The sequence below is a fragment of the Pygoscelis adeliae genome, unplaced genomic scaffold (genome assembly GCF_000699105.1).
Source record: "Pygoscelis adeliae isolate BGI_AS28 unplaced genomic scaffold, ASM69910v1 Scaffold216, whole genome shotgun sequence".
In the NCBI taxonomy this organism is placed as follows: Eukaryota; Metazoa; Chordata; class Aves; order Sphenisciformes; family Spheniscidae; genus Pygoscelis; species Pygoscelis adeliae.
The window spans coordinates 3,067,622-3,089,903 of NW_008825073.1; the positions used below are offsets into that span (position 1 = coordinate 3,067,622).

At 36.6% G+C, this 22,282-nt stretch overlaps 1 protein-coding gene across 1 annotated transcript in view; it reads right to left on the reverse strand.

Annotated features, from left to right (window-relative positions):
* LOC103919189 (connector enhancer of kinase suppressor of ras 2-like) overlaps positions 1-22,282 on the reverse strand; it is a 211,679-nt gene that overhangs the window by 134,920 nt on the left and 54,477 nt on the right. The window contains exon 2 of the mRNA XM_009326655.1: positions 2,583-2,746. Coding sequence (XP_009324930.1) covers positions 2,583-2,746 — 164 coding nt within the window. The remainder of the gene's footprint in view (positions 1-2,582; positions 2,747-22,282) is intronic.

Below are 22,282 nucleotides of genomic sequence, written 5' to 3' on the forward strand. Positions count from 1 at the left end.
TGCGTAGCATTGTGGATGCTCTGCCAGCACGGGACTGGGAACACATGCCATGCTGAATGGGGCAAATGGAGGGACAGAGGGAGAGAACAAACTATTGCTTCTGCTGTTACCACCCTTCCACATGTGGAATTTTAGACCAGATTGTTTGAATTGATCTCTCCCCTCAATTTTTTTCATTACAAGCTTTGAAAAACTTTTTTTTAAAGTATATATGAATCTACAAATATACTTTGTGCTCTATGCACCCTGTCCATATATACAAACACATGCACAATGCATTAATGTATTGACATCTTACCGACTGGGGCTGTATTCTAGCTGCCCATAAGCTGTATTAACTTTGCTTATAATGTAACTCAGGAAATCAGGGGTAAAAGGACATGCTGCTTAAGACATTCTGATTCAAATAATTTCTTAATGTTAGTTCCTGTTTAGTGGCATAAGCAAAACATAGATGCCCCTATACCCCCCCTTTCTTTTTAAATTACTTTTTGAATAAGGTCTTTCCTCTGTTTTTTTTAGACTAGCTAGTCTAAAAATCCGTTGCAGTGATGAAGTCCAGTTCACAATTTTCACTGATCACTTAACCAGCAGTCAGATTTTAGTGCAATAATCTATCAATGTTTCAAGATTTAGCACAGAATAAGAATACAATTGTAATATGTTAGAAGTGTATTTCAGTAAAGCCTTCAATAAGGGCAGCATCAGATCGCCTACCATTCAATTATTGTCATTATTTAAAAGAATTAAGAGAAATTCTTAATGACGTTTTTTGGTTACATAGATTAAAATTCTTATAAATTATTACAGATTAAAAATAGATAGTACACTTAGTCTTGTAAAACTTTTACTTGTGATCCTGGCTCAGTAAGAAGCTGCACGAATTGAAGAATGTGTTGTGCATAGGAGCAAGGCAGAAATGTCAGAAGCAAGAGGATACCCCCAAGAGCAGAGCCGCAGGCAGCAGACTCACTCAGCAGAAAGCACATGGAATGGGCAGGAAGATAAAAATTTAGAAGCAGGGGAAAAAAGAAAAAAAAAAAGCAGGCATTTTAGAGATAGAGTGAAAAAGGAAGGGTAAGGGCTTAAAGGCAAGAGGCTAAATAAATGATACCAGGAGCTGGAAAATCCCCATCCTGCTTCAAAAGAAAAAATAAGGTCATGAGACAGCACAGTAAGAGAAGAGCTGCACTACTGACCAGCGGCAGGGCCAGCATTTAAGAGGTATAGTTTCTTTGTTTAAAAAAGAAAAAATAATAATAGAAAAAAATCAGCAAGAGTCCTCCTAATGGGCACACTTGACTGAAGGGCATTCTTTTTCCAGAGGAAACTTCTTGGGTCTGCTATTTCTGACTAGTGTCTTGTTCTTTAGATAACATAACGTAACATTGTGGGGTATTTAGGTTCTTTTAATGTGGAAAACAATGTTTCAGAAGAAAAACTCTTGAGTTAGATTTTAAAGGTTTCCAAAACACAAAAGTTTGTTGGCTTAGGCAGTATGCACCAGTTTACAGGTATGGCTGCACCAAGGCCAAAAGCACTTCTCTGATCCGACATATAAGTTATTGAGTTTGCAAGAGTAGATCTCAAGCTACATTAAGTGTATTTTGTAATTAGAGGTACTTGCAAGAAGCATATGCATAATAAAAGGTACTTCATATTGCTTTTTTCTTAGATCAAGTGCATTTTTCCCCGCTTGTTTTCTATTTTACTGCTAAGTGCCAGTTTCCCTGTTGGAGACAATATATCTTATCAAAATCCCACAGGATAACCTAGTTTCTGCAAAAGCAGAACTCCTGACAAAGTAGTAGAATACTGGGACTGTCATATGTAATTTACCTATGTAATTTTACTATTTTACTTTTTTGTATTTTCAATATCCTTTCACCTGTTCACCTACACAAAGTTATTTTTTCTTTAGAATTAAGTTAATGCGTTGCATTTTAGTAGCCAGTAGGAATTAACAGAGGAAAAAAAGAATTTTCTGATATCAAATACTTTGTTAAGAGGCTAACTGGATTAATAACCTGTTATATGAAAAAAACAGTGTTCTTCCAAATTTGGATGCTTGCAGGTAGCTAAAAAACCCCACCTTTAAGTGACACACATGTCTGTACTTTAGATAAAGTCAATTTTATCATTCCAATCTTGTCTTGAAGCTCATTTTAAACAATCTTCCAGTCTAATTAGCATTACCTTCTGGCTCCTTAGTACCATCCTTTTGAATGCTGGCATGGTTAAAACATTCAGGTCTACTTGGTTTAGTATAGTGTGGCAAATGCCAGTGAAATACGAGGGCATATGGCATATAATTACAGAACCATATGGATGCCAGCAGTGATAGTCAACAGTATTTGAATGCAAGACCAAAAAAGTTAGAGGAAGAGCAATAGAAGACCATCATACATAACCATAAAATGGATATAGTTTCTTTACAGCTGAAAGAAGCCTGTACATATCTGTCCTTTAATGAAGCAAAACCACTGTGTCTGTACAAGCATATCGCTCTAGAGTGCAGTCAACACTATTTTAGTTTGGGTTTGGAAATTTATAAACCCAGAGTGATGCAAGAAATCACTTACCAACGCACATAGCAGATCAACTGCTTCCAGTATCAGTTCTTGGTGGCCAATGCGAGTGACTCCCAGTTCCTCAAGCTCTTGATGAGTGATGTGTAGCAGCTGTTCGCCATTGATCTTTTCTCTTTCAAAATTTTTTATGTATTGTTGGAGGCAATCATCAAGGCCTATTTAAAAAAAGCCAACAATGCATATTCAGAGAACAGAGGCAAACAATCGTAATTCTGTAATTCACAAATTTAGAAATTTCTTGGGAATACAAATGTAATTCCTTGTTTGGATCTATTATGGAACATGTGCAAAAAAATTACAATTTAACTTACATAGCATAGCGCATGCTACTAAAGAGAAAAGTTTTATATTACTGACATTATTTTCAACATCCTTAAACATTTTAATACTAATTTTAAACCTTCATGGTACTTATTAAGGAGACAGGGGGAAGGACAAAGAAGCACAGAGTGTAACATTATAGAAAACCTTTTCTATAAGAAAGAAAACTTTTTCTTATGATGTCATGAAGACCTAAATATAAGTTTAGCTTATAAGTAGGAGCATATTCTTCCTGGTATTCCTCTTGTAGGACTCTGAAGAGTCATACGGTGCGGCTATCACTGATTAGGAAGAGTGTTTTTCAGGCTCAGTAACCACCTATGCTAACTGTGCTACACCCAGTGCCAATATTTTTTTTCCAAGTCAAACTATCCAACTTTCTGAAACTCAACAACATACAAATGGTTTTGTTATAAAACCTTCAATTAATAATACAATTTTGCCCATGTACAAAGAATTATTCCATTTCACCCTGAAACTTGATATGGTAAGAATAACAGATTTGGTAGCTGCCGCATTATTCTATTTCTCAGACCAGAGAAGGGACTGATTAACAACATAGGTTGAAATATTTTTCGTTCCTCCAAATCTGTTTCAGAACCACACATGCTTTAAGTTTCCAGCTAGAACAGTTAGTTGAACACAAGACTCTCTACTATTGAAAGCTACGTGAGGTGATGCAGAGTTCCCTCAAGGACTCTGTCTAGAATTGTACTAGATGCAGTGAAAACCTGATATGCATATGATTTTCGGGGGATCTACAAAAATTCAGCTTCAGTAATTTCACCTACTAAGTAGAGTGAGTAGAACACTTTGATTCTCAATTATTTGTCCTACATTGAAGCAAGTAAACCCAAGATCCATAAAAAAACCAGATATCCAGAAACCACAGAAATAACCAACTTGGGAATTTAAGGAAGATAGAGCTTCGAAATATCATAATTTCTGCACCCAGCCTTCTATTAAATACACATGAAGTTATCAGTATGGTTAAATTAAGGAGAAAATGTGTATGCAAGCACTAAGAAAACACAATGTATATATAGAAAAGGAAAGCAATAGGCATGTGAACAATATTGTTCTCATCTGTCTCTTTAAAAGTTCTTACGTATGCAATATAAACAGAAATAAAGCAAAAGTTAATGTTGTCTTCATTTCCTGGATTATTAATGTAAAGAAACAGATAATTTTATCATGTACCTTAGTATCTTTTTAAAGAGAAATTTTTAGTTATTTTAACACTTTTTCAACCATAAAAGTCCTTTTAAGTAACCAGAGGACACATTTTGGCAGTGATGAACAGAAATATCTTCCTCTAAATTAGCACAGGAATGCTAAATGAGTTAAACAAGAGGATGAAGGAAGTTCACCAAAAACATACTAGAAAACTACATTACTATCTATTACTCCATTTATAAGCATACCTTCTTAGATAATATTAAGTGATTTAATTCGATCGAATAAAATTGGTCTATTTCATTGTAATAGAAAATACTAGCAAAACACATAACCAGCATGCAATACCACAGCCTGACTGAATGCTGGCATTAGTTAGCGTCCAGAGATGAATTTCTAAAAGTTATAGGAGGACTTGGTCAGAATAACCAAACCACCTGCTGGAGAAGTGAAATCTTGTGGAAACTGAAGTCAGCAAATGTGAAATTTAAAACTATCCTGTAGACAAAAATAGTTGATATTGTCCATGTTTTTCTATTCTCAGGTTTTTAAACAGAGTATCTGAGAAAGAGAGATCTGACGCTTCGTATTTGGCATGCTGAATACTACCACATTAAGTCTCAATTGAGCCAACATAATTCGCTTGAGACACAAGGATGGTGACGACACAAGAATTGAATAAAACAAAACAACCTATTTGTCTTCTGTTCCGTAAATACAAGGGGATATCTTGCAGTTTCTTTCAATTAACTTCTCTTTCAAAATTATTCTATTATTTACTCTGTAAACTGATAGTCCTAAGTTATGTTATAGCGCTCATTTATCATTTACCAGGTAATATGCACAGCTTTATAGTCGCTTATACATATGTTATACCATACAAAACTAGATTAGTGATATAAAATGTCATATTTTATGTTGTTCATAAGTATGACGTAGTTTGGTTTTTGGTTTTTTAAACTCAAATCAGCAGTCTGTTTGTGACTAACACCTAAGCCTTTTCTCTGTTCTTGAATGGTCTGAAACAGGAGACTATTTCTCTGCATCTGTTTATGGTTTTAAATGATTTAATGAATGATTTTATGTAAGTATATTTCAGTTTGGATTGGTTGAGAACTGGTCACTGCAAGTTCTGCGTTTATTATTTATCATTTTAAATTCAGAGCTGTTACACATTTCTGTTCCTGCTTGCTCAAGAACAATTCTTAGAAATAATTTCAGAACAAACGCCAAAACCCATGTGTTCCAGATCTGCTTTTAGTGAATATTTGCCTAAAACTCATCAGAAAAAGTCACTGAAACTGATATCAGAAATTAAATTATTTTGAACAAAAGTGAAGCAGATTAATTTAAATATTTATAATCATTGGCCACAAATAAGCATTTGTAGTATTCAGAAAGATTAAGAAAATACCAAGTGAACATGACATCCTATGAAAACTGTGTGGCCAGATGAATTAAATGTGCCTTTGTGCCAGAGAGAATGTACAACAGAAGAGCAAAATATGAAATTTTTATTATTCGTACCACTCTGTAATAGCTCCCCAGAGCATCTTTAGAAGGCGTTTACTTAATGGTGCAAACAGTATGGCAGTTGACAACAGACTACAGAAATATATCATTAAAGGACCAGGCTGTCTCATAGCATGACAGCATCTAGTAAATACACACAAAAAAAGAAATATTTGTCCATTGCTCTCTGCTTTTCTGTCTATCTAGGAGCTAGGTATTTTATTCCATTGTTCCTCTTCTGGCGATGTAAAATTTTGTGTTTGATAAGTGTGAGGTGTTACAAAGCAAGAATTTAGCTATCAGTAGTTTCATTCTTTATTATCGTGGCTATAATTGTTTTTAGCATGAAAATATCAAAGATGCAATTAGAAAGAGTACAGAATGAGATCATTTTGACTCAAAGCCGAATGGAATATTTATTTCCTCAAGCCACTTAGGCCTCATTAGTGCTCTTTACGCAATTTTCTCAATATAATTTCTGTTTACAGATAAGACTTAAATTAGTTAAGATTCATAACTACAAAGCAGGAAGGGGCATTAACTCTGTTTTATATGTAAGTAAATAAAATTAAACCACTATTCCCAAGTTACAGAGTGTCAGAGTTAGGCAAGAAACACAGAGGCTTGCAGTTCTGTTTCTGCACATTCTTACCTTTTTGGGTACAGTTTGTAACTGACTGATATATCCTTCATAGTGCAATAAATTAATTCAAGGAAAAGCATTTAAACAGGTATGCTTTATTTTAAAGCTGAGACTTAACATCCATGATGAGAGATCTGCTATCTTGTCTCTTTCCATTTTTAAGTAAAAGAAATCTTATTCCACCCACATGGACTAGGGAAACTTTATCTCTGTATTCAAAGAGTAGAGGAAAACAAGCATCTCTGATATGTTTACTGCAAACTATGATTTTGCAAGTAGGGCATGTAGTAAATTGCCTAAATCAAGGAAACATGAAAAAGAAAGGAGGTGGGGAAAAAGGTAGGGAGAAAGGGCAGGAAAAGAAAAGCCAGTTAGCTTTAAAATATTTATTTTCTGAACTGCATAATTAAGAAAAAAGGGAACATTAAAACAACAAAGCAAACCAACATGTTATAAAAAAAAAATTCTCTGTAGAGCTAGCTAAAATCAGATTTAAGTATTAACTCAGAGCCAACATCACAAAAGAGATGCTGCATATTGTGGGCAGTAAGACCCACTGAGATTAAAATGAATCTTTCCAGTGATGTCACAACAAACATCAAGTTTGTTTTACATTAAAAGCACAAACACAGTTGCCATGTTATGTAAAGATCTGTCCCTTTCTCTCTGGCATTAGACAGGGATATTGAAAAAAAATTACTATAAAACTAAATGAAGGAAAAGCACAGGTCGTTGCCCTCTATGCAGGAAGTCAAATTACACAGACAGGGCAGGTCTCACAAGGGAGAGATGTGGTGACGATAACTCTGTCAAGTGTGATCCATCACAAAAGAAAGGCAATTTCTAAGTTAAAAAGTCTGTAATTTCCAATTTTTCATAAATCTCTCCATAAATTACATTTATTCTCTTCTCCTTTTTCATGTATTTTAATGGATTTTTGTTACTTATTGTAAACTATGCTGGTTTTGTAATCTATCCTAAAAATTCCTGACCAAATGATGTTTTTGATCATACCACATCATTATTCCCAGAGGAAAATATATGGCAGCTGGCTAGAGCAACAGCACACTGGCTGTGAAATGGAGGGGTTACAGGGAGGGCAGACAGGAAAGGTCCTTGCCAGTTCAGCTTGTCACAAACACGACTGCTCTCACAAGGTGATTCTTCTGACAGAAGAGGGTATATACAATGATACGCTCTGTTATAAAAATGCAGCATTGCTCATTCTGTTTTTAGGGTCTAGGATGAAAGAGAAGGAACACAGTTCAGTGGAAATGCATTTATCACTCCTGACTTCTGCAGTTTAGCACTGATGCAAGGAAGTGTTAGAGTCCACTTATAGCCAGTTTGGCAAAGAAGTCAAAACCACTTTGATTAAGGGTCTGAGAAAGTATTTAACGTTTTTCCTAATTAAAATATTTTTTAAAATAAAAAGCACATAGAATACTAAAATCACAATTGCACAAAGGCTTATACACAACAGCAAATTTGAGGTATAGATATAAGCCTCTGAGGAATCTGGGTCTAAAGGACAAAACCTGAAAGTCAATGGAACAATCTCAGTTTGTTCGGAAGGATTACACTTTGGTCTGCCAAGAGCAAATTAATATTCCCATTAATGTATCTCATTTGACTAATAAAAGCTATACAACAATCATATCTCTGTTGTTGCAGAATGGTGACTTGTGAAAATCAATAAATCAAAGTGAAATGGGGAGAAAATAAATTTTCAAATGTTGTTGTGCTAGAGGTTGGAGGAAATCCACTAAAGCTGCTGTGTCCTTCAGTGAAGATAATTGCAAATGGTGACTGCGCTTGTTTGTGAGGGCAGATACCTTGTATAATATGACCACAGTGCACAACAGGAACACGCCCGCACCAGCACATGCGTCTCCGCAGTGTGAGCCAAGTTGTGAGCCACCAGGGTCATCTAATAATTCAAAAGAAAACTGATTGTACTGAAACTACCTCTGGGTGACAAGGATAATAAAAAGGACAGAAACACTGCAAAGAAGGGAACAAAAAAGGTAAAAGACAACCAGAAACTGTGCGTGCTTTGAGAAAAGGCATAGAGAGGAAGACTGGTGAAATAGGTTTGGAACCATAAGAAAAGAAACATATTGTTTTCCTGCTGGTTTTTGCAAGTGACCTTGCACATGACCTTTCAAATAAACAGGACTGCGCCAGAGACACCTCGCCTGATTCCACCAATGGCTTCTCTTCCTAGGCAAAGCAACTTGCAGGTCCAGAAAATTAGCTATTTGCTATTAAAAAAGGAAACTCATTTCTGTGCTGGAAGTTATCTAATTAATTGGGGAAGGCAGCACAAACTTCCGCTCCTGTCACAACCTTCAGTTTACATATTCAGATCTGCTTAAATATATCCAGCATTTAACAGCATCTACAGGCTCAGTCCAAGTAGTAATTGTTACAGAAAGTGAAAAGGTTGGGGTTTATTTTTTTAAAAACAAGTGGTATTTTCTATATAAAGCAATATTTAGCAGCTAGCTAGAAAGATCTGGAAGAAACTGACTGGTTGTTCTCTCTAACAGAGAGAACTAGGTGGAGAATGCATGACTTTTCCTAAACGTAATTTTATTGAACATACACATCAATTCATGGGTGTTCTTGACCAAAACCCCCTTTGATTTATTACATTGGGATTAGGCACGGTGGAGCTTTTCCAATTCTTACATAACTTGTAACAATGAAAATCATCAGGTGGATATTTTTTGTCAATGACATTAAAAGCTTTTAAAGAATTATTCAGTCCAAATAAAGAAAAGGCATGATCTTCAGGACCATGTTCACACTAAGCTGACTCTCAAATATCAGCTATTTGTTCTTAAGCTCTTTCAGGAAGAAAAAGCCGTTTAGAGTGCCTGGAGAAAAGGATCTTCATATCCCCGCAATTCAGAAAGAGTCAAGGAGAATGTGTTTGAAAACACTCTAAAACACCAGGCTTGGAGCGTTTCAGACCTAAACTTTCCTAAACTTAGAGTCTATCTAAAAAACCAGAGTATCATGCAGTATTTTGCATCTTTAAGCCTACTTGTTACAAACCTAATCTATAGCAATATAGTAGCTAGATTGCAAAATTTCATACAAAACCTACATTAAAAATCACAAGTCATAGCATGAATGCACAAACACGCAAAAAGGAAAGAATTAAGATTATTCTGAAAAAAAAAAAATATCCCTCAATTCTAGTGTTATCTGACCTTTAAATGCTTGACTGTGCAAGTATAATGTGTTTAAATGGTGCTTCCCGGATGAGTTTCCTCTGCGACACTATAATATTCACACAGACACAGATGGATATTTTAGATGCAAATACAGGCAGATTTCTGCTACTTGACTTTACAGATCCATAATCTGCATGAACAGGAACTAGAGCGGGATGAGCGCTTTGAATGAATGTTTCCCAGACACCAACTGACACCAAAAACGTTGACTTCCATTCCAGGCTTCAAAGTGGATTGAACTTACTGGACGTAAGCTCTTCCACTTGTCTCAGACCTCCGGCTAAGACTGTGCAGGTGCACAAGCTACTTCTCTTGCTCCTATTCCCCTCTCCTGACAGAGCCAGGCTCCACAACCGCCCTGTCAGAGCCTTCTGCAGACATGCTCAAGCAGCAGCATCCAGCCAACACTGCTGGGCTCTTCTCCAGCCAGACGGGTTCTCCCACTCTTGTCCTTTCAATCGGAGGGCTCTCTTCTCCTCAGCCTCTCCTGTTCTCATCCTTCAGCTACATCCCACGCGCCAGCCAGTGTCACTGCCTCAATAGTCCGTTACAAGTATCCTCTCACCCTCCTGCTTCTTATCACAAAATTCTGTTTTTTCCCCTAGCAAAATCCTGCATATCTTCAACTCCCTTCATTTACTGCCAGCTTCCATTTCCAGATGTCACATTTTTTCTCCTTCCATACTCTCCCTATTCTTGTATTTTTCTATGCATGAATCGGGCAGCTTCCTCTCCTCTGTACCAGCAGGGAGGCAGTGTTATGAGAACACAAGCTGGAGGGAGATGGAACCTTCTGACCTCGGTTCCTCTTCTCTCCCCAGAACAGGTCAGAGTTTCACTTGCAATGACAGATCTCCTCAGCCACAAGAACCTTTTGTAAAAGAGACATAATCTTCAAGAAATGTAAAAATCCATAGCAAGTTCCTAAGCATATGAATACCCCTTTTTTTTTTCCCCCTCCAAAGTGTCCTCCTCTGTGAATAAGGGCAAACATCACAGCCACTTCACCAAGAGTCTGAGACACAAACCATCCTCCCAAAATCTATCCCATATGCAAAACCAATGGGAATACTACATCAACACTGAAAATTTAATTTTTTTTTAATTTATTTTTTAGCATGGCCAGAGCAACGGGCTTTCCCTTAATTTCAGTGTCTATAACTACAAGCTCTTTCTGGCAGCATTTTTCCAAGATAACTGTATTATCAAGACAAAAACTGTGCTGAAATTATTAATATTTTAAGAGTTCAGAGCATCTGAGAAGGTTTTGCAAGGGGATGCGTCAAGCAATATTAATAACAAATGAACAAACCGCTGCACTTATAAAATTTGATTTAATGATATGCCATCACCCTTAAATTGACATTCATATGTATGAAGTAAATGACTTAATGTAGTTCTGCCTTCATTACCTAAGAGTGAATAATAGGAAGTGAAGACATTCTAACTTTTTCCTCACAAACTGACAGGTGGTGTTGAGCTGTGGTATTACCACGGAAGTAAGAAACAGCACTTTCAAGAAGCTTGCTGGAACTACAGCTGACCTTAAAGATGTTTCTGGAAGAAAAGTGTCACACTCAGAGAACGTATCACATTTTCAGACACAAGAGCATGCTCCTTGCTGTCACATTTCACAACAATCTCAAGAATGTCAACTGATGCTGTTACTGATGATTTTCCCATAAAAGTGATAAAACACGGAAGTGTCTTTACTAGCTCTCTGTGCTAACAAATGTTTAAGTCCTTCCTTAGCCTCATTAATTTTCTCCTTGATAAAGATATAACAACAGCCTCCAGTTAGTTTTGAAGCAGCATGGCTGAAGAATGACCTGGAAGTGCTAGCAAGCCTCTAAAAGCCAGCACATTCATACCTCCCATTTATTTGATTATATGCTTCCACATTCCAGTGTGACCAAGCTGAGAATACTTGGACACTAAGTCTGCCTCATTACATTAAGAGAGAAATGCTTTGGCCAAACAAATGCAAGACAAGTACTTCTATCTATTTCCTGCACTGGACTCACGTAACACATTGCTTTACTTTTTTGAGACAAAGTTTGATGAGAATCTGTTCTGGCAGAAGCGCTGGTTCCAACTTAGAGTGGTGCCCTTGTACATCCTGCTCCTCGTGCTTCGTACGACTGTGTGCAGCTATGTAGTGAAATGGGTCAGAAACTGCTCTATGTTAACTTCACTCCTTTTTGTTACCGGCTATTTTTAACTGGCACAAACGAGGTGGAATACACCAGCGGATGAAAGAGCAGATGCTTAGGCTGGCACCACTGCCAACATACATGTTTTTCAAGCCACGCCGTAAGAAAACCACATTTGATAATTCTTTACTTTGTTTTCTCTTATTTGCTGAGATGGCAAACTTACGATCACCATCCCAGCCATTGTTCCACACATCCTGAAATACATATCAACATTTGAAAAACCTTTTAGGATCAGCTAAAAAGACAATATAAAATAAATTCACAAGGCCAAAAATAGATTCATATTTAGAAGAATCTTCTTGATTTATACTCAAACCAAAATGCAGAACCAGCATAACCAAATTCTCAAATCTCTTTACCCAGTCATGAAAGAGCAAATACTTCTGTATCAGAACAAGTCTGGTGGTGACCGAATACCTCTAGGATCAGTCATAACAATTAGAAGAAGTAACATCTACCCTGTGTGCATGGGGGGTAGTGTTGTTTAGAAGTGGAGAATTGATGTGATCAGGTTTTGTATTCCTCCTTTTTGCAATAAGTACCAAAGGTTGTCTTCTCATCTCCCCAGATAGGAGGGTAGTGGCATAGGTGATTCAGAGCGCCTGTTCCAGTTCTCTATTTCCAAAATGGTGTTTTTGCAGTAACCATTAACCTGTTGCCAAAGATGACGGGGGGAAACAAACCCACAACATAACAAAAACAAAAAAGATAAACCAAACTAAAAACCACCAACAAAAAGGAATCATTCTTAGGTGGAAAGAAAAACACTAGGAAATCAAGTATCATTTCCTTCACTAGAGCTTAAGCACACTGAGGTGAGTTTATTTCAGAGCCCTGTTGCCTCCATTTTAGAAAGGTCAGAAATTCTAATAAGGAAGGAACAGCATTCTCTTGTACAAGGACTGATCTTAAAAGCAAAAGTACTAGAACAAATAAATATAACCGAAAGCTCCTTTCTCCAGTTTCCAAGGATTTATCCACCTTGCACTCCCCACAGGAAAGTCTTAATCACAGATTGACCTTCAAAAAAAAAAAAAAATCTATAGTTTGATATCATAAAAAACTAAACAAAACTATCACACCAAACAAGTTTTTGTACAAAAAATAATACAGAAATATGACCCGCTTGTCCCTGTCTGAAATGCAAAGAAAAAAAAATACTCAAGAGATACATAATAAGTCTGAGCTAATCAAAACAGAGAAAAAAGTAACTTGTCAGGCAAAATTCATATAATCATAAGGTAGACGTTTAAAGTTAGGTGAAATGAATCCTACCCTAAAAGTATCTCTGACAAGCTCGCAATAGGGCTCTACATTAAATTCAGTTCATAATCATATTCAAAACCATCCAGGTATAGTGTCACAGATGCTTCAGAACAGTGACTTCCCAGGCAAAACACATAAAGAAACTGAAATTTTCTGAGGCTTATATATGGCTGCAAAATGTTATCAACAAAGAAAACTTGTAACAGGATAGCCAGAATCCTCAGATCGCGTTCTCTGTCAGCAAGTGCTAACGCTTGCAAAGCTGAGTGGTGGTAAGAGAGATGACAGAGAAGAATCAAACAAAAATGATGTTTCATTGCTACAGATGTTTCAGTGCCAAAATATATTAATTCTTGTTTTGACTTCACTGACATATTTTACTAAAAATCCTAGATATCAAAAGAACAGACAAATCCAGTGCAGACACTTACAGTGAAAAGCCCAAACAAGTAAGATTTCTGCTCAACACAATTCCTTCAGCAACTATGAGTCTAGGACTTAATTCACAAGTAATAGTTTAAACACCTGCAAGTTACAAATCCTAGAAGTAGAAGGTAGGCTTGACAATTCCTCACACAGTTGCCAAAAATCACTGGGAATCTACTTTCAGATTGCTGCAAGAAGTAAAGAAAAGGCTAGGATTTGATTCTTTTCAGGAATATTCAGAAGCTTTGGTGATAGCACCTGTTGGTTGGTGACTTGGAAAATCCTGTGGATCAGTTGGTCTGGGCTTTCACATGCACCTCTCTTGTTCCTTTGATTTCAAGGAAACACTGAGGACACCATGCACAGCACCGAAGCTCTTGTTTGTGTTGTCCTGTTGACTCTACAAATCTGGATGATCTTAAATTAGGTTCTTTACTTAAGCAGTTTGGAGGAATTAGCTCTAGCAGTCTGTAATTAGATCAGTTACAAGTCAGGTAGTTGTCAGGAATTGTCAATTAATTATCAGGAAATTCCCATACTAGGAATTCTTATTTTTATTGATACAAAGTGTGTGAAACGAGAAAAACTAGGCAAATGGGAAGAAATCACAAAGGAAAGAAATCAAACTCTAAGTTCTACTGAAGAAAGAAGCTTTTCTCTTTCCTTACGTTTACCCATTTTTATTCTACGTATTTATATTACATGATGATGCCAGACAAATTTATTATAGTTGTTATTGAACAGAATGAGAGCTAGAAATTTTTATTCACTACCACTTTTCATGCAGTATCAGATTAAGATAGATTAAGTCTCTGGCTTCAACTACATGATGAAAAATATTACTACATCTTAAATCACTATGATTTTGTGGTTTAATTCTGAATTCTAAATGTTTTGCTATTTGATCTGGCCATAGCTTAACCAAGATTAAATACTTCTGTGAAGTAACATGAAACTGGCAAGGATTTTATCATATCGAAAGAAATATATAGCTAAAAGTCCATGAATAAAATATTACAGCTCAATGTATAAAAAAAATTTAATCTGCCCAGCAAAGCAATAAAGTTATTGGTAATTCAGTACAAAAAAGTAAAATCAAGTGATTACAAAACATTTCAAAACCATAGGATATCACACACTGATGTTTGAAATATTACTTTTTAATATGCTTAAGATGATTAATTTTTTCACATGGCAGCATGCAAAAAAGGGACATCGGTCAGGATTAGTGCCTGAGATTTAAATCTCTTTGACAAGGAAGCATCAAACAAAGTACTACACAGTTATCACCTAGACCTAGTAGCTCCACCACTGTTGCAGCTATAGAGCCCACTACTGCCAAAGGATAACATGGGAAAAATGAAACATAGTTCTCAGACCATTCCTAGTCATTTTTCTGTTCTTCATAAGTAAACAGTTGAAGCTTTTTTCTCAAGACGTTGGACAAGGAGTAAGAGATACACAATAGTAAAGTACCAGTAATAAGAGCTGTCCATAAAACCTCTAATTAGCTGATGAAAAGGTAAACGTATTAACCCGCTAATAATACAGACCCAACAACCCGGAGCAATGCACTGTATTAACTGAGCAGGGTAAATTAATTCTATGTCAGCAAAAGTAGCATAATATGAAATAATGTTTCTGGGGACATTCCTCGTGGCTTCTCAGGGAGCAGGCTGCTGCACTACACTAGCAGTCATTCCCAGTAAAAATCTCAAAAAGAAAAGTCTTTTCTGGTTCACTGTGTTTTATTTTTCATATATGCCAGAGAACTAAACATGGAAAGACATTAGAGATTAGTCAGTTCCTTAAGTCACACTTAGGAAGTGGTTTGCTCCTGTCACCACACTTTCCTACTACACCTGATACCACAGTTACAGGCAGGAGGCTGCGACTGACAGACACGCTTTAGATGTCGTCTTCTCGTCGTTGAGCATAACCCTGAGATAACATGGCTGGGAACCTCAGGCAGGACCAAGTTATGCAAAGAGTAACGCAGAAATAATAAGTTGCTGGCAAAAGTGAGTATACAAATAAATCAAAGATCTACAGGCTTCTGTACAAAATAAAATAGCTGTGATAAGAAAAAAAAGCAGGGAAGTAAGACTGAGATAACCCAAAAAGGTCAGAATAGTGAACTAGATGTGACTTTCATATTTACGAAAAATTTTGCCTTTAAATCATTATGTGATTAGCTTTTTCTAAATTGCCATTTTTCTGAACTTCTAGCAATATGACATGAAACAAAGACAACTTCATTTCTTAGGATACTACTAATTCTCAGTGAAAATGCATTGTGTCACCTACCGTTGCAATTGTTTTTTCCTGTGATATCTCTTGGCAAATTAATAGGTAAATCTGGCCGCTCCCATCTCTCTCAGCACATATGGAAAAAGCTCAGTGCTTCCTGAATTCAAGAGATTTTCTCTTTCCAAATTTTATGTATTTGTAAAAACAAAAAGAAAACTTGAAAAGCTTTACGTGAGTGTTGTAGTACCTAATTTATAAAGGAAATGTTGCCATTTATAACAAAGGGTTTCAGCCCACAACTAATGGTGAAGTGCTTACAAATAGGCTATAGCAGAGGTGTTGCAGACTCAGAAAAGTGCTGGATGAGCAGGGCTACCTGGAGGAATTTGTTACACAACTGGCCTGTGGCATATTTGATCAAAAGAGCAAGGGTAACTTGGTTGCTAATTCTACAAACCACAGCAAAATTTCAGGCTGCTTCATCGCTAAGAGGGTTTAGCAAACAGTGAGTTACAATTTGCTTCTTAACTATCTGGAAATGGAAGCCCAGTACACCTGTATTAAGAGGATTGTAGAGGTAAAGGGTGGCAAGTTGCAGCTTCATTTTAGCCAGAAGCATAGATGCATTTTTATGGCATAAGAGGATTTGATTAAGTAGTTTTAGTTACTGTTGTGCTGTAATTGTATGCTTTTCCAGATGATGCACAACTTCAGCTCAGTATGGATCTAAGACCTCCCCCCCGCCATGCGCGCACGCACACACACACACCCTCCCCCACAACCCTGACACCAGCAGAAACCGTTCTTACAAGCTGAACTTCAAGTCCAGGTTTTTTGAACCTCGGTCCAAAAAGCAAAACAAGTGCATGAAAAAAATTATGGAAATGGATTTAGTTGTGTGAAAACGTTTCAGGTTGCATATTCATATTGCACTACTTTGGGAAAAACCCCACAACCTTAATTTTTAGCTTTTAAAAGTTAAATGCTAAGTGCATTATTTCCCTGAAAGCAAGCACAAATTATTAATAATTTTCAATTTAAAAATGCATGTAATTATTTTGTGTATTTTACATGTAAAGTATATTATGATTCTTGCTTTTAAATGCTTTAAGGATATCTACTTTACATAAGACATCTCTAACATCACATCTCTCCCTACTTCATGGTCTCTGTAATTAAGAATTTGAAGAGTTTCAGAAAAAAAAAAAGAAGGTGTTGTTTTGATCTCAAACACAGTAGCTGCTTAAGACTGAATTTGGATTTTTCCTTTACTATCCTTTTGTCAAATAAACTACATTTGAGAACGTAACTTGTTAAGTAACTTGATAATGTAGATTAATTGACAGTGCTATTCACAGTGTTTCTTTTCCCTAAAAATGTATAAATGGGACCGGGAAAAATTCAACTTATGATGTCTTTTAAGACACATCTAACAAGGCTATTTGCTCACTATGATCAATTTGCAAATCCTAACTTAAAAAAGCAAACCTGGTACCTGCAATCATGTTAAAAATTATTTACAAAAATTGAATGTCCTTGACTGACTTTAGTCATTTTCAGGGACAGGATGAAAAATTAGTATTTCCTCTAGAGGGCTTCAGGGTCTATATTATTTCACAAGTCATCTAAGTTTTATTGCACTAAGTGACTGCACTACTAAGGGTCAGAAAGGCTCACTGCTAATCTGATTGCTCCTGCTTTGGGGGAGAAAAAAAAAATCATGATTAGTTAAGTGCAGAGATAACAGTGTGATGATCCTATTGTGGCTAGTGTCTCACTTTCCAATACAACTATAAGAAACCAAAAAATGAGATGGAGACCACTCTCAATCAGTTATATGATTATTTCTACTAGAAATGCTGAAGTTAATCACTTTTCACTTTATGTTTTCTTGGCATATTCCTCCCTACAGAGAACCAGTCCTTTCTTTAAAGTTTATTTTAATACTACATTAATATTAATTGAGAATTTAACAAGACATACTAAAATAATGCATATATGAAACTCACATACTAAAGGAACTATTATTTTAATTTTTCTCTAAGTCTGTATTGTGATAATCTTGCTAATGAAGTTCCTGATTCAAAGAATTTATACAGTAATAAAAAGTTTAACTAAAGTTTGGGACTTCAAATTTAATCACCTTACTGTCTCAATGTTTCCATGTTTGCCACCAGAAATCCTAGCCCTGTTCAGCCAAGATAGTTTTGTACTATATTGTCTTTGTTTCTCTCTATTCTTTTGCAAAACTTGTACTTTATATGCCTACCTTACTACTTAGCCACTATGTTATTCACCACCTCTCAGCAGCTCTTACTTTTCAAGTATCTGATGTGTCAGCTATACTTCTAAAGATAACATATTTCTTATCTTTTCAGATATAAAAATATCACTAAAGGTGCAGTTCCATAATAGGCTTAAGCCAATTTCAGACCACGCTGCTACCAAAAGAGGCAACAACTTTCCTTCCCCCTCCTCTTATATCGGCATTAGTAATTTTATGGCAGCACAGTGAATCAGATCAGCCTATTTCAGCAAACTGAAGGTGAAGCATGCGGAAAGTGAAGGGAAACTCAACCTTTTTTGTCAACAGCCTGTGAAACAACTTTGGTTTGAAAATTCAGCAGCTAAAGCAGTCATTTTCTGCTCTTCTCTGCCTCTTGCAGCTTGCTGCTAACTCCAAATGTCTTTATGGCTGCATGTTGAGCTGAACTGGGGAACTGATCCATCTGAACAATAGCCCAGAAAAAATAAAAGAAGAAAGGTTATTGCTTGGCAGGTGAATATTCTACAATCCAGTTTACAATACAGGCACAGAAACCAGAGCCAGCATTCCCAGGAGACAGGTTAAGGAGGAGCTGCAGTGGCACAAGAAGCATGGAGGTAGAAGCAAGTGGGTGGAGCAACAACCATTTAAACCAGAACTGCCATAAAGTTGTTTGATGGACTACAGCCATACAAAAAAAAAGCTTGGAAAGGAAAGATGATTTTGATGCACAAGACTGCTACAACTTGCTACAGCAAAATTCTTAAGATGTATTACAAATGCAGAGCACAACAAATGCGTCCTTTTCCAACAGGCACAAACTGTTTTAGTCCCAAGTGTCTCAGTGGGACTGGTGGTCCTTTTTATATAAGAAGGAAAAGAGAAGGAAACTGAAGACTACGTCAATGAAACTGTAAGATATTAAAAAGTTAATTTTTAATTAAGAAATCATCAGTTAAATCCTTGACAATTACAGGAAGTCTTCTTAAGATGTATCTTATGTTTCATTTCATAACTGAAACAGCAGTCAGACTGCATAACTCTCCAAATCAAGCACATTTTCTTTTAAAATAGAAATCTAATTAGACATCTCCAGTTTGATGTTTGTCAGATAATTGCAGTCTGTGGAAATCATAGTACTAAAATTCCCACTGAAAGATTCCCCCCTCCCCCCCAAAAAAAAAGATTACTGGGCACACAGCTATTTGAAAAATAATTTTTTTTTTTTAATGAATTCCGGCCTGATCTTGGAGGGTCCTATTCTTGGGACCAGTCATTATTTAACATACAAAGCACTGTAGTGATGATTTGTGTGAATGTGGCCTTGATCCAACAAAGAACTTAAGTGCCTGCCTCACTGCCCTGTATATTGCTAATCCTCCAATTGATTTGCACAGGAATATTCACATGATTCAAATCAAACTTAAGTGCACTGCTGGAGCAGAGCCAGAGTGCACTGAATATTGCATGACTGAGCCCACAATGGCCAAAGATTTGGAGATGGTCCCATTCAATTTCACAGATCGAAATTCACGTCTCTGTGGAAGGACATCACACAGAAAATTTATACCTCACTTAAAGCTTCCTCCATTTTGAAAAATCCTCTACATGAATTAACGTCTCCCATGACACTTACTGGTATACATGTGTGCTAATTTCCTCAGTAAAGATGCATTTTGGTAGCATATACTTACAATTGCACCACTCTTGATATCTCTTCCACTCTAGGATAGGCATTGACATGATTTAAACAACACCTACTTGTAAAGAGATTATATTCCTTTCAATATTAGTAGGTTGTTGGTTCCATAAAGAGAGAACCACTATAAACAAAAAAACCACAATAAACAAAATTTCTCATTCTGTCTCATCATCTATATGTTGTCTTCCTCTGTCATAGCCTTTTAATAATACTTCGATAAATTTATTATAAAACCCTTTAAAATTGTCCATAAATGTTATTTTAATTAAAAAAATACTGTATAACCTTTTAGGGACTCAAAGTCATGGCTTTTCAGTTGACTGAGAAAAAAAAACAATCAGGAGATGGGAAACATGAGAACACTGGTCACAGTCAACAAAGTGAAGATACTGATCACGAGAAGATGATGAGGAAAAATTCCTCCAGGCCATGACTCATGTGTTGGGTCAGTTCTGAAGAACTACAGCCAGTGCGGAGCCAGGAGAAGTCAAAGTGGCCTGCTTTGCACTTTTCAGTGCTCTACCAGGGGACATGCACGTGAGATACAGAGCTGAAAGAAATTACTATTTCCATTTTCCCTAGACAAGTCTCTTTTTGCAAGGTCAGGTTGATATGTACACTGAGTCTGAATTGAAACCAGAGATTTGGCTCTACATATAGAAAGACACAAAAGGTCAAAACAAAGCTTCTTTTTCAAGGACTGAAGGAAAAATCCTTGGACACCAGAGTAATAACTGATGGTACTTAAATGAATGTTCTTTTCATCGGTTTTATTATTAAGCACATTCAGACCTTCAAAAAGCAGGTGCTCAGCTACATCCACCTCTCCTTTTAGAGCCAGAAGGACACCATTTTAGAAGTACCAGTGGTTATTGCCACTGAACAGTTGTATAAGTAGCACTATAGGCGTTTGGAACGTGAAGTTCTAGCAAAAACTGTCTCTGACAAAAATGCACACACAATGCACAAAACCAATCTTCTAACTTCAGTCTTAAAGCATCAATAAATGTCATCACCTCAAGGTCACCAGTGTTTTGTGTATAAGCTGAGATACAAAGTACACTGAGCTATAGACTGATGTTTTAGATGACAATTGAACATGCCATATCGCTATTGCTAGGGCAAGAAAAGGATTCATTTCTGGTAGTCTGTGACACACAGGTATCCAAATCATAATAGACACAAACTCTTACGCATGCTACTCACTCAAAGACAGAAAAACAGAGTATCCATTCACTGTGCTGGGAGAAAAGGTGTCCCACAATACTGATACACATTCAATAGCTCCTTTAGATCTGGTAGACCCATTGAAGTTGTCAACAACATGTTTGAACAAGCAATCCAGTGGTGTAGCTTATCAAGGGACAAGTTAAGGCTCCCCCCCCCCCCCCTTTCCCACCAAAAATTCCTAAACCCCCCCCCCCCCCTCTTTCCAGCTATAAATGCCTAATCAAACCCTAAATTTTGTTGAAATGATCTTGTAAGGGCTATCTCTATGCTACTTAAGTTCCATTAAAAAAAAAATTAAAAAAGGTTGTCATAACTCTAGGCTGAAAACAACATGTAATGAGTTTATTTTGCATATTGGGAAGTTTTCATGTTTCATTCTGAAACAGGTTGTTACATCTTGCTACTACAACTTGGTAGTTGTGCTGTATTTTGGATATACAGTGAACACATTTTGATTTGATTCTGGCAGGCTCCCAGTTAAGCTGACTTACAATGAATGCCAACACATTACAATTTCTTTCAGTAAACACAAGCCATAGTTTCTTAGGCAAACGACCATATGCCACGTTCTCGCACTATTCATTTTTAACCCAAAGAGCTGAATTCCGCCATTGCTTATGAAGAAAAAAAAGACAGTCAATGGAACTCCTCTTGTACTTAAAAAGGCTGAATTTGTCTCAGTGTCAGAGAAAGATCTGTGTGAGACTGCACTGTACCGCTATACCAAATGGGGAAAGGTAATTCCATTTCCAAGGACTAGAAACAGTAGTGACAGCAGGAAGGTTATACCTCCCGTTCTATTTTTTTTCTGTGTATGCTTGAGTCAAGGGGATTGAATGTTGGCTTCTGTGGTCATGCACATGTTCCAAAGCTACTCCAAACCATCAATGCTGCATGGAGACATCTAAGCATGCCAGTTTGAGGAGTGTTTTCAGACTGCAGTAAATTCCCTTTGACAATATTGAAATTTATTTTAGAGAGAATCTTAGAATTGTAGTTAAAAATGCATGAAGATTAACCAAGCTAGGTAGGGGCACAGGCAGAATTCAGAGCTCACCCCTTGTTAAGGATTTCATTTCTCACAATGAATATGTATGTGACATGAACTTCCAGCCAACCAAATTACATAGCTCCACAAGCTTTTCAGAAAACTGTTTCTGTCCAAAGTCTACTATTGATCAAAATATTCCCAATACTTCATCATTTCTTCCAGACAGTTCTGACAAAACTCTTCTGATAAGTCAGTGACAGGCAGAAGCACTGTGAGTGGATAGCTCTTTTGTTCATCTTTTTAAACCCAGCAGAAATGACAATTCTTTGAAGCGTGTCCAACAGACAAAAAGCAATGGGAGAGCTCAAATTCACCTAAAGGAAAAAAAAAAAAAGGAAAAATTTCTAGACTGGAATGCACTTCCACAGTTACAATCACCTTCCTGCT